This window comes from Zootermopsis nevadensis, unplaced genomic scaffold (assembly GCF_977971745.1).
Source record: "Zootermopsis nevadensis isolate Lab colony 2312 unplaced genomic scaffold, Znev_1.0 Znev_ptg000009l, whole genome shotgun sequence".
Lineage (NCBI taxonomy): Eukaryota > Metazoa > Arthropoda > Insecta > Blattodea > Termopsidae > Zootermopsis > Zootermopsis nevadensis.
This window is the reverse complement of record NW_028259141.1, coordinates 1,640,221-1,652,919: the sequence shown is the minus strand read 5'-3', so window position 1 is coordinate 1,652,919 and position 12,699 is coordinate 1,640,221. Positions and strand designations below refer to the sequence as shown.

Here is a 12,699-nt window from a genome sequence, read left to right as displayed (position 1 = left end):
TCAGTTTCGTAACGTTGGCAACAAGGTTTGTGTATAAGCAATTGAAATCGTGACCAGGAAACCTAAAGAAAAATGATATATAGCTATGGAATTGGTTTTATGTTATTAATATTTAAATTTAGTTTCATAACTTGTGATTATACGCAGAACTGTAAACTGCGTAGTGAAAGTTCGGATATAAAGAGACAACTTATACAACGCTTATCGCCCATCCAAGGGCAGAAGTAAGGAACAATGTGTAGAAACATTCGTAATATTGTAATCGTATGAGAATATTTATTATGTCATTCCGTGTTGTAGGTTTCATGTTGATTCTGGAGGCATTTCCTACGTTATTACCATCTGCAGTGATGCTTCAGAAAAGTACCCAAATTCCAGTGTTTTAGAAAAACAAGGAACAGCATCAACAGTCCTAGGGAGATATAATGACACTGATATAGTCGGTGGAGGTATGAAAATAAGAGAACATCTCATTATATTGTTTTGTATAGGGTGTAGGTAAAAGTGTGCAGTACTTTGTTGATTTTATTTTAGAAATCCCACAGTGATTAATTGTGTTACATTAAACAGTTACTTGATGTGAACATTTTCGTCATTTCGGCTTTTGTTATAAAGCACATTATTTTGGAAATTGACTGTACTTCCATTATCAGGTAAAAATATGGACTAACCTGTTCAATCCAATAGACAAAACCAGGCTGTACCCCTGGTTCTTTGTGATTAGGCATGATAATGTGTAATGAATGTCCAATGTTTCACATTCTGCCTCCATCTCCGTAAACTGGGACTCTTGTGACAGGTGACACAATGAGCTGTTGTATACATACTAATAGCTCACAAAGTGTGGTCTGCTTTCCCAGGAGGAGGACAATAGGAGAACAGTGTGCAGAATCGAGCAGTCACCCATGCTATCGTTAGATTGAGATTGAAATTGAACTCCATCTTAACAACATTATCAGAGAGGAAGGGTTCTGCATGAGCGGTTCATGGAAGCCCCTTATTTATGTTCTGAAAGAACAAGAAATATTTCTCTTGACACCCTCTTCCTTCCTGGCAAATAAAAGGGCCACATTTTCTGTTACTCCTGATCTAAATTTCCTGTATTGTGCCCTCAGACTGGATCCTATTGGTCTGGACACGGCTTCATCCCCTTCCTCATCCTATGGTTCTTATTGGCCAGTCTACCTGACCTGAACATTTTGGTAACCATATATGTTACCCACTTCATAACTCTCCATCAGTGGTGGCTCTTGTATGCACCTAACCTCATCACCACATATCAGTCAGGCTAGTAGAAAGGCAGCTAGAAGATTGGGTATGCCAGGCCCTCAATAGGAGAAGTCGCCCGTCCATCAGAAGCGGTGTGTTGCTTCATAAGCATCTTATATGTCCTGTGGTTGATTATGCATGCTTCATCTGGAGGTCTGGTGGTTATAGCCATGTCTGGAAGTTTCAAGTTTGCACAGTCTAAGCTTCTTCACATTGTGACTAATGCACTTTGATACATTGGTAACATACAAATTCACTGTGATTTGAGGCCTCAATTTTTGCCAACCACATCAGAGCACAGACAAAGTTTTGACAGAGTTAGCAAATGCAAGAAACCTACTTCAGCAGCTTAGAAAGCACTCGTGCCTACCTGTGTCTGTTTGAAGTCACGTATGGTCTCAACCAAAAGTGACCGAAACCCAGTAAACCAATCAAATCTGTCTCTAATAAGATGGCCAATTTGATGAGGATTGGTTTCTAACATCGCTTTGACCGTTTTTTCCCCATGATTTTCCTCAGTTGTAACACAAATTCAGTGTATAGTTAAGAGGAGCACATCACACCTTCACCAGTGTGAGAGGCCTTCACCTAAATCGATTTCCTCTCTGTCACAGAGGACTTCAGATGCTATCCCAACCCTTCAGGACTTGACCCTTGGACATACAACAAACCAAAATTCCTTTCCCAAAAGACAAAATGCCTGGTGAGAGATTTTCACCAGTAGCAACATCCCTTAGTCTGAACATGTCAAGGCCTTCAACCAAAACAACCAAACCGACTAGTTTAAGCACATCTACGGTTACAGTTTGTAAGGCACTGTTCTCCTATTCCCGCTATGTATTTCATTATTTATAGTCATATTTTACATGAAAATTGGCTGTCCTGACATGATTTTAATGGTTTTCATTAATCTGGCCAAGTCATATGCTGGGATAGTGTCACAAAATAGGCACATTCAAATTGTTAACAATACAGGATGAGCACAAAAGAACTTTACACTTTCAAAATGATACAGAAAACAAATACAGCATACTTAGAACTTCACACCCGTACCAGTTGATAGAAAAGCTCCCAAAGTTTTGTTTCAAATGATCTGGGTGATTGTTGTTCTGCTTGGATGCCACTAGTTTTAAAAATGGCTACCCCAGTATGGAGGAGTTGTTGTGTTTTGCAGTTAGTGGAGAAAGTGTCTGTAACAGTTGGGCAATGCGCATTTTGCACACAATTTCACGTGGCCAGGTATTCATTTACATCTGGTAGATGAAATTCAAATTACAGCTGCCATTGCTTCCATCACTAAGGACACCTGTACGAAGTTTGGGATGAGTTGGATTATCATGTCAGTATCTGCCATGTGGCTAATGAAGCTCGTTTCCGAGTGTCTACGATTCGTGTCTGTTGGCTGGTATAATTGTAAACCTGTAAGTGCGTTGCATTTATTTTATGTACTATTTTGAATGTGTAAAGTTCTTTTGTGCTCGTCTTTTACAACATTCACATTATCCTTCCATGTGACACCATATAACTTTTGAAGTTGAAAGATTTTAAGTAAATAATACAAGAATCATTCGATGAATGCGTTGTAATGTCTTTTATCTTTTTAGCTTAATAAGCAGTGGAATTATGATTGCGGTGTAGTATTTGGGCCGGTATTTAGTTCTGCCAGCAGATTTATGTTGCAGTGAAATTCTTTGTTCTCCAAACCAGAATAAGTCTTAGTCTCCCCATACACACACACAGTTTAGCCTCCCGTTCGGCCTGCACAGTTGAAGACTGAAAGGCAAAACTCGTGTGTGGTGCGGCCGGCCGGCCAATCGTTTGGACTGTAGGAAATCCATCAGTTCTACCTGCAGGACGTAGCACGTGACAGGCGGAACGCACGTGTGTGACGATACCGGCAGGCCAATCGCTCAGTTGCTGCTGCTGTCTCGTGTTCTTCTGTACTGAGGACAAATTTGACCTCTTTGCAAAAAATTTTGCTGCCAAATTATGAGCATTAGGAAATAATGAACAAAGGATTTATGCAGAGAAATTAATAAATGACGTCCTTTTTGAAGCAGAGTTTGGATCGCTTTCTAGATACTCTTCAAACAATACCGGTACTGGAGGTTACTTAACATACAGTACTCCTGACCCTCAGTCAAATATCTCCTCGGGTTCCAGCCGTTATGATTACATGGGTCACTACTAGAGAGGCGGGTCAATATTACTTTTAAATACTTTATTTCCTTTATAGTTTTTTTCGTATTACTCTATTTCAGATAACCTTATAATGGGGGAAATCTCTTAATTTAATGTGCGTACCATGGTCTAGCGGTTAGAAGGCTGGCCTTGTAATCCTGGGGTCTCGGGTTTGATTCCCGGCGGTGCCCGAATTTATAACTTGTGTTTTCCTCCGGGGGCTTCCCCGGTTTCTCCGTGGTATCCCAACAATTACTCCATTCACACACAGAAGAAGGCAATGGCAAACCACTTCTGGATCATCTGCCAAGATCGTATATGAACAGGTCCCAGTCCGAGAAAAGGATGGAAGGATCCTGTTCATATGGACCTGTCGTCAGACAGAACACTAAAAAAATAAAATAAATTTATAATGTTACCGTAACTTTTCATATCCTGTGTAGTAAAAGTAAAAATGTTCAAAGAAACTTGTTTCACTTACTTACGTTACAATACTTCTTCAGTACTTTGTAGATTGCTTTGCAGGTCTCAGGAATCACTCTTCCCAATGCTTGAGGAGAGATATGAGTAGAAAATTTCAGGTCTTCAAGGGTTCTTCCAGTAGCTAGATGGCGAAGCGTAGGTGTCAATCTTTCATTGGGTGTGATCGCTTTTCTCATGTTCGTATCTTCTTTTTTTTATGTATGGCGTAACAATACTTAACAGTTCCAGGTAAGTACATTCATCCATACGCAGGTAGTTGCTCCGGTATTTTGGAAAACATTTAAGTTCTTGAATCAAATCAATGTGAGTGAAATGATTTCTTCTTTCTAACCACTGTTTGGTCCATAACTTGGCGTTTATGTTTCTTTCTCACTGCACTCAGCGACATAGGCTGGAAGACTGTGACTGTGGCATGCAGCGTGCCGGTTTATCTGCGCGTGTATGGGGAATGAAAGGGCGAGGGCAAACTGTAACAGTTTTGCCTGTAAGGTCGATCGGAAGGCCAAACTGTGTGTGTATGGGGGGGGCCTTAATCTTTCACTCTTGTTATGAACCCATTTTTTTTTTCTAAGTGAGTCAGTCATATTTGGTCAGTCTATACTACTGTCCTTTGCAGGTTTGCATTAATGTTATCATTTTTTTTTCCAGAGTCATGGCTTATTCTAATATATGGAGATGGTGATGGAGATCAGAAGAATGAATTTTGTAAATTGGCCAGGAGGGTTCAGATTTTGATTACATGTAAAGAAGAAAACGAGGATGTAAATATTGTCATATAATACACTTTTATTCCATATCTGAATTATAGACATTTTCTCGTTGCATGTAGCTTGTTGGTTACAGTTCCTTATCATTTCTTGTGAGACGCTGGTTTGAATCTGTGCCTTGATTTACTAAACTTCAAGTCTGTAGGCAAATGTAGGAGGAAGTACGAGGCTCGTCCTCAAAGTAAGTTTCCCTGGGGCCGTTTACAGAAACAAAACACAATTTCATGGAAATATTTATTGCAACAGATACAGCCAGTGTCCAGCTATTTTTCAACATATTAGCCACCGGAATTGAGACATTTGTCATACCGTGGGACCAACTTTTGAATACCTGTGTCGTAGAAGTCTGCCGCCTGGGATTGGAACCACTGTGTGACAACCATCTCCGCCTCTCTGTCATTCTCAAAACGCTGACGCTGACCGGACAGGAATTTCTTGAGGTGTAGGAAAAGATGGAAATCACTGGGAGCGAGGTCCGGGCTGTAGGGTGAATGATTAAACACCTCCCAGCTGAACTCCTGCAGGAGACTTGCTGTCCGTCGAGCCGTGTGCGGCCTAGCGTTATCACTGACCGCACTTCACAGTCGGCGGGAGCTGGAATAAGAACCTCCATCTTCAACAGCTGCAACGATGCTACTGTGAGAACGCGGGAAGTGCCGTTAGTGCATGCGCCATGCTACGTCATTGCTCTATCACGTACGCACAGTCGCTTGGCGCAATATAAGGTTTGCTAGCTGTGGGACGAGTGGGAAACTTACTTTGTGGACGCGCCTCGTACTTGTACTCCTTCAGCTCTTTTTTAAGTGTTTTCTTTAGCACTTGTGAAAAGATTCTAGTTTAGTTTAATTTTATTTTGTCAACTGTCATAATAGCAGAGTTTTCCAACACAAACAGTATTCTGGTGTGATTTATTTTCAGCCATCTTTGTATTTTCTGGAGTATAACAGAAACTGGAATAATACTGGGTGCTTCTTCTCATTTGAGCTTCAGACTTCAGCTCTCTGTGTGAAGACCGGACTCAGCGGTGGCTCGGTCTTTTGTATCATGTAAGAGACAAGAACTTATTATGTCATATTTCTGTTTAATGCTTCCATTTTGAAAGAAGATTACAATATAAATACACATTAATGATGCAACCAAATAATCTGTTTTTGAAATATTTTTGCTAGTAGTACTTTGACATTTTGCACTGTCACAGTGTCTCACTTTCAAAACACAAGAAACGTTTCACACAAATTTCATATATGTTTTTATAATCCATCAAAGTCTAAAATTTCAAACATCTGTTGAAGTAGTTTGTCTTTTATCGCTGTTAAACAGTTACATGTACATATTGCCTCGTTAAGTATTAATAATAATAATAATCCGTGGCGTAACAGCCCTCTGAGAGCCGAAGCCGACTAGCTGGCTGCTGGCCTCATGTTCACATGCCTAAGCAGAGGTGAATGATCATCCAACCAGATACAGGGTGACGTGTGGTCAGCACGACGAACCCCCAGCCATTGCTAGCTTTCATGACCGGATTACGCTACTCATTGTAGCTCCCCATTTTCCTCACGATGCTGGGTTGGCACCGGTCGAAAGCACATGAGAAAATTTCTTCTCCCCCCGAGACTCGGACCTGCGCGCATTCCGTATCGCCGATCCGAAGTATGATGCCTCAGACGGCGCAGCTACGGCGCGGGACTCTTGTTAAATATTACCTTAAAAAAATCAAATACTTTTCACAGATGTGCTTTTACCATATATAATTTCAGGTTCTTGCATTGAATGGTCAGTGTTATTCCCACATCTGTGGCTTTCATGTCCACCATATGTTATTTTTTATCATAAGGAATTAAGACGTAAGTGTGGTATTCTCCGTTAACACAATTCCATACCAAGTTTCATGAACATTTACAACTTGTTTCAAAATTTGTAAAGAAGAGAGGATTACACACACTTTGCGATGAAACATATGCTTTATAAAATAATGAGTGGTAACTGGTGATAATCATAATTTATCAATTTAAAACTGTCACCTGATATAGTACTTTGATTTTGTTATAAAATTTAAGAACTACTATTCATTCCATGGTTCCCTTGAAGCCTTAAAGTTCAGGGGTCTTATTTGATCAGTACAAGTCCCTTCCTTCTCCATTAAACAAATAGAAAACAAAAACATAAATGTAATGGCTGGCATCAGATATAAAGATAATGTATTTATTTATTTCCGTCAATACACAAACTTAGTTGTTAAAATTGGTGTTATTAAAGTTAAACTTTAAAATTTGGCGCTTATCATCGCTATTACGATGTTACAATTTTAGCGCTCATTATTTTATTTCACAACATGTTTCAATGCAACTGCATCATCTTCAGGTTATTTTCGTCTTTAAAACTAATGTATATTTATTAATGCAACTATCATTGATTTGTTTGTTTTGTAGTTTTCATTTTTCTAGGTTGTTTCTTTTTGTTCTTCGTCTTGTTTTGTATTTTTTAGATCAGTCATTCTGTAGTCTGTGAAACAATTAATTGACATTCGAATTATTAATTATTTATATGAAAAAGAGTTTGGGAAATAGAAAATATTTATAACATATAGAAATATAAGATCCATACCAGAGTTGTGATTTGTGGTGTGTTTGCGTCTGGAAAAAAAAAAATATATATATATATATATATATATATATATAAAGATAATGGTTGTACCACCATGATTTCATGTACAGGAACAGTAAAGTGGTGTTGAAGATCCTTCTGATTTATCAAGTGAAGCTTTTACGGCGACTGAAGTTGATGAAAGACTCCCAGGTTATAAGCCGCGTGAGGTGGCTGAACGGTGAATAAACCATATCTTCTGCCGTTTCGAGAACAGTCTCTGCTTTCATACTCGATGCTGCTTGGTAAACAGTCCATTCCTTTGTTCCCATGAGCTAGTACGCAACAAAGGAACAGACTGGTTACCAAGCAGCCCCAGAGATTGTTCTCGAAACGTTGGCAGAATATATTACCGTTCAGCCACCTGATGCAGCTTGCTCCATCGTCTTTCTGATTGTTTATTATATATGAAAAGGAAAATGTTTGGTTTCGTTTCTTCTTCTTATTCTTTGTATTTGTCTTTTCTGTTTTAGTATTCTGACATGTTTTGCGGTTTACTTCATCGTCGGAGTGGCCCACAGGAGATTCATTGGAGGTGCTAAAGGATTTGAGCAGATCCCTCACCGTGGTTTCTGGAAGGAGCTGGGGAATTTGCAAGCGGTATGTTGGGATTAGAATAATTTGGAAATGAAAGTTAATTTTCAGTGTCTAATTATTTTCTTTACTACCTCATCAAGCTTAATATTCTTAGTTACGAAATCCAGCAAGAGCTTTCCACCAAAAGCATAAAAATATCTATTCCTTTATTTTTTCTGTTGTTTTTGCAAAACAGCAATGATATGTTTGTAATAATCGATTTTATGACCCAGACTGGGGTCTAAAGCTCTCTGCTGCAAAGACGTCACAATAGACTAGAAGCAAACTTAGGAGTGTGCCAGTCTGAGAAATTAAGCAAGGAATGGGGCAAATTTTATAGCATGCAGTGAAATCTCTACTTCATGAATCTCTGGAAGAGAGCCTTTTCTTAAACGTATGCTTTCAGAAAATTATAATTTTTTAAAATTACGTGAAGAAACTGTTCAGATTCTTATAAGTATGTTGATGAAAGACTCTCGGGCTACAAGCCACGTCAGGTGGCTGAAAGGTGAATAAGCCATATTCTGTGCCAATGTTTCTAGAGGCTCTAGATGGCTCTCAAAACGTTGGCACAGGATATAAATATGATTGAATAATTACTGTTTTTAGATACCACATGCACCTTTTTCTCTAAAATTGCATAACACACAAGACACAGTTATTGACTTGACAGTAACCTTAATGCAAGCTGTGTAGGCCGTTAGGAAAATTAAAGACGTTATCTTTTAAATTCAATTCTAAAGGGTTCCGCAGATGCTGGATTACACTTAAATTATTTGCTATTTGGACTTTTTCCTTTGTCTTTGTTTAAAGGAAAAAAAGAACGTTTCGGAAAATGGCTCCGTTTCCGTCTTCGGGCAAGGGGGATGGTACCTACTCGGTTGGGTCTAACAGAAGTGCTAGTCTGTATCACTGGACGTTGTGGTTTTTTGTTTTAAACAACTACTATGTAAAAAGTCCAGATAGCAAATATTTCTTAGTGTTATCTTTTGAAACTCCCCTTTCTTGGAGCAGGAGGGGACTGGGGGAGGTATTGTCAGTTGCTGTACGAGGTGCGATCGGAAAGTTTCAAGACTGCGCCTATAAAAACCCGTACACTTATCTCAGGTATTAAATTCATCCATCACCCTCGAAGTAGTTCCCCTGGGAGTGAACACAACGATCCCAGCGACGCTGCCAAGCCTGCAAGCATCCCTGGAAATCTTTCTTTGTCAGCCTGTCAAGCACCATCTGCGATTCTGCCCGAATCTCTTCTATCGTCTCAAATCTCCTTCCCTTTAGCTGAATTTTCATCTTTGGGAAGAGGAAGAAGTCACACGGCGAATAAGGAGGGTGCGGGATGACGGCCATGGTGTTTGAGGCCAAGAACTGCCGAACTTTGAGGGCGGTGTGCGCTGGCGCGTTGTCATGATGCGTTGCATGTGGAGTTCTTCCTTTAGAATCAGCTGACAGGTCCCATAGCCTATCCCAACAATGTCGCACAAGTCGTTGATGGTACGACGTCGATCTTCGTGAATGGCCTGCCGACTCTTCGTAACATTTTCGGACGTTGTGCTCGAAGATGGTCGTCCAGAACGCTCGTCATCATCGACAGAGGTTCGGCCATTTTTAAAACGTGAATGCCACACAAAAGTTTGTGCACGACCCATTGCGGACTCCCCAAATGCTTGCTTTAGCATTTCATAGGTTTCCGTAGCCGTTTTGGCGAGTCTTTGGCAAAATTTGATGCACACGCCATTCCGAAATCGCAGGAGGGTCGGTGTAATACACTACCAAAACGCCCGTAACTAAGAAACAAATGCTAATACGATGATGCCGGCTGGCACACTGATTCACTATGAATGTAGGCCGCACCCCCTAGCGGCAGAAGCTCGTACTACATCCGGTTCGTCCTCTATTGACACAGTCTGGAAACTTTCCGATCGCACCTCGTATATGGCTTTTTCACCTGTAACATGTTTCCATTGCTGTTAGGGTCAATCTTATTTTCAGATATAACCTGATCGCAGGTGTTTACACACATGTAGTTCTTCTGACCTAGGTTGTAACAGACCGCAAAGATTAGGCGTCCCTTTAACTACATTTGAAGATGAACAGATCCAGTCCTGGAAATGTGTATTTTGTAATTGCACCTGACAGTCCAGAAAGTAATGCATATTTAATTTATATTCTCACAGACGAAGCTTCACTTTGAAAGCCTTTATGTTGTTAAATATATCTAATGAACCTTGCAGCGCTTTGTTAATAGAAGTTGTATGACCTATCATTCCGCAAGAAATGCAAGATCATAATTCATCCGGTTCTTCAATACTCTTATTCCTCTTTAGGTGGCGACTGACTTGTAACATTTGCCTGTAATGTAACGTGTTACAAATCGAGCATTACACAAGTGAAGACAGCGAACGGAGCCGCTCGCGGGCGCTCCATCGTGTTGTTGGTTTTTTCGCGAATCCCTTTGAGTGTTACATTACAAGTCAGTCAGTCAGTCGAAAGGCGTCGTAACGAGCATTCACGAGTTCTTTAGATAACAGTAGCGTATTAAATGAAACAAAGATAACACAACCTCCACGTCCGACATATTGAATGAAATGAATGGAGCACACACGAGCACAGTCGAGCCGAGCGTTCGAAACGAGCATTCGATACGCCTCACCAGTTGTGGTGTAATGTAACATGCTCGCCGCGAATGTTACATTACGAGTAAATGTTACAAGTCAGTCGCCACCTTTTGCCATAAATAATTTGATCTCTTACAGTAAATGATGAAGATCTGGCGTAGCTCAGTCAGTATAGTGACTGTCTACGGACTGGACGACCAGGGTTCGAATCCCTGATGGGGCAGAGGATTCTTCCTCTAGCCTCTGCATCAAAATCGGCTCTGGGGCCCACCCAGCCTCCTATCTAATGGGTGTCAGGGTCCTTTCCCAGGGTAAAGCATGGCCGTGGCATGATGCTGACCACTCGCCCCCATCTAGTGCCAAGGTCAAGAATGAGTAGGAGCTATATCTTCTCTCCCTACCCCCAAATGCCTACATGGCGTATAGTGGGACAGCTTTACTTTTTTTACTTTTACGGTAAATCAATAATCTTTGTAAAACAACTCCTCAATTTAAACACACAGCATTACTATGGTAAATTAATTTCTGTGTTCACTTTTCATTTTTTTCCAATAAACCTACAAACTTAACTATTAAATTAAAATCTGTTTGTGCTCAAATTGGCATAGATGTCTCTGCGTTCAGCTCATATTCATTATGTTAGATATTGCACTGTTTATAGGATGGCTGCAACCTTGTGTGTCGCCGTGATATTCACCGTGAGGAATCCTGGCACAGACTGACAAACAATTTTAATGATCCACATGACGACAGGGATGAAGCTCTCCTTAAGCCTTGACCTGTTTGTTGGATACATCCTTAGCGGAATAAGCCACAGCGTGTTTACTCTGTAAAGCTACCAGTAGAAATTGTGTGGACCTGGAAATGTAAGATTTAATGTTGCTTTAAATTAGAATCAAAATTTCACGGAATTGTTATTTTATGTGTTTCGATTCTTCTGTGTTTTTAAGTCTTTGGTCACCATTTCACCAGTAGAGTCTGCATGTTTCCTGCGCTACAAATTACATTTATTGCTACCACTTCTGGAAAAGTCGATTCAGGTTGCGACTACTCATTATTTTTCCTTCTCTAGAAACACACCGAGAAGCGCTTTATTCATTGTACCAGTTTGTATTATTGATTAAAATATTCACTTTAAATTTTATGCAAGGATTTGCTGATGTTTATTAGTATTGCAGTGGGTGATACTTTGGTCCCGATGAAAATGTTAAATTAGCCTGCGAAAGGAATAATATTAATATTGTAAAATTCATTAAATATTATAAGTGATTTATATGTTTTACCTTTCAGTCTGATATTTCAGCAGAACATAAATAGCATTTATTTACATTTCGCAGATCCTTCGTAGGCTCAAGCCAAGGATGTAGGACATGTCAAATACTTGTTTCTGATACTAATATAAATTACAGTATTACTGAAAAAGCAATTACACAAGAAAGAATAACCTCTAATGCTTACATGTATTTATAATAGCTGAGAATTTTTGTTTGAGGTAAATTCGTCTATGGAGTATCAGGCGTGAGGTAGGGGATGCTCTTTTAGTGATGGCCTGAACTGCTTTATAATGTGATTCATACTTTTTATAATGGGAGGAATGTTATTGAATAACTTAATTCCAGTATAATAAACTCCTTTTTAATATTTATTGAGGTTAGAAATCAGCACATGAAGGTTGTATCTGTATCTTGTACTTATATTGTGGATATCTGAGTTTGAAAGTTTTCTGTCGTCCATTATAAATGATGATAATGAGAGCAAGAATTCACTGGCTAGTGGAAGAATATTACGTTTCTTAATCCTCCCTCTTGAGTGTCTCCTTTTATTGCCTGCCATTATTCTAATGATTTTCTTTTGAATGTAAAAATTCTTCTTTGCTGTCCGTCGAGTTTCACCACAAAATAATTCCATATGATACGACTGAATGGAAGTAAACAGAGTTGACTAATTTTAAAGTTTCTGTTTTCAAGAGTGATGTGAGAGTTCTCATAACTGAGCGTGTCGAGCTTAGTTTAGGGACAGTGCTCCTTCAGTTGCTCTGTCCTCTTACTCTGTACCGAGATAAACGCAATTTTTTGTTGGTAATACAAAATTTCATGAAATATGTTTTGTCAAAATTTAAAGTGAGTTTATTGGATTTAAGCCACGGTGGTCTAGCGGTTAGA

At 39.6% G+C, this 12,699-nt stretch overlaps 1 protein-coding gene across 1 annotated transcript; it reads left to right on the top strand.

The window, feature by feature from the left end:
- Positions 1-31: 31 nt before the first annotated feature.
- On the top strand, positions 32-11,810 carry LOC110828088 (cation-dependent mannose-6-phosphate receptor). The gene is made up of 6 exons (XM_022060845.1): positions 32-224; positions 301-449; positions 4,582-4,694; positions 5,619-5,746; positions 7,817-7,943; positions 11,199-11,810. Exons 1-6 carry the CDS (start codon positions 73-75, stop codon positions 11,313-11,315), a joined length of 786 nt encoding a protein of 261 aa, XP_021916537.1. The 5' UTR covers positions 32-72; the 3' UTR covers positions 11,316-11,810.
- The last annotated feature ends 889 nt before the right edge of the window (positions 11,811-12,699 follow it).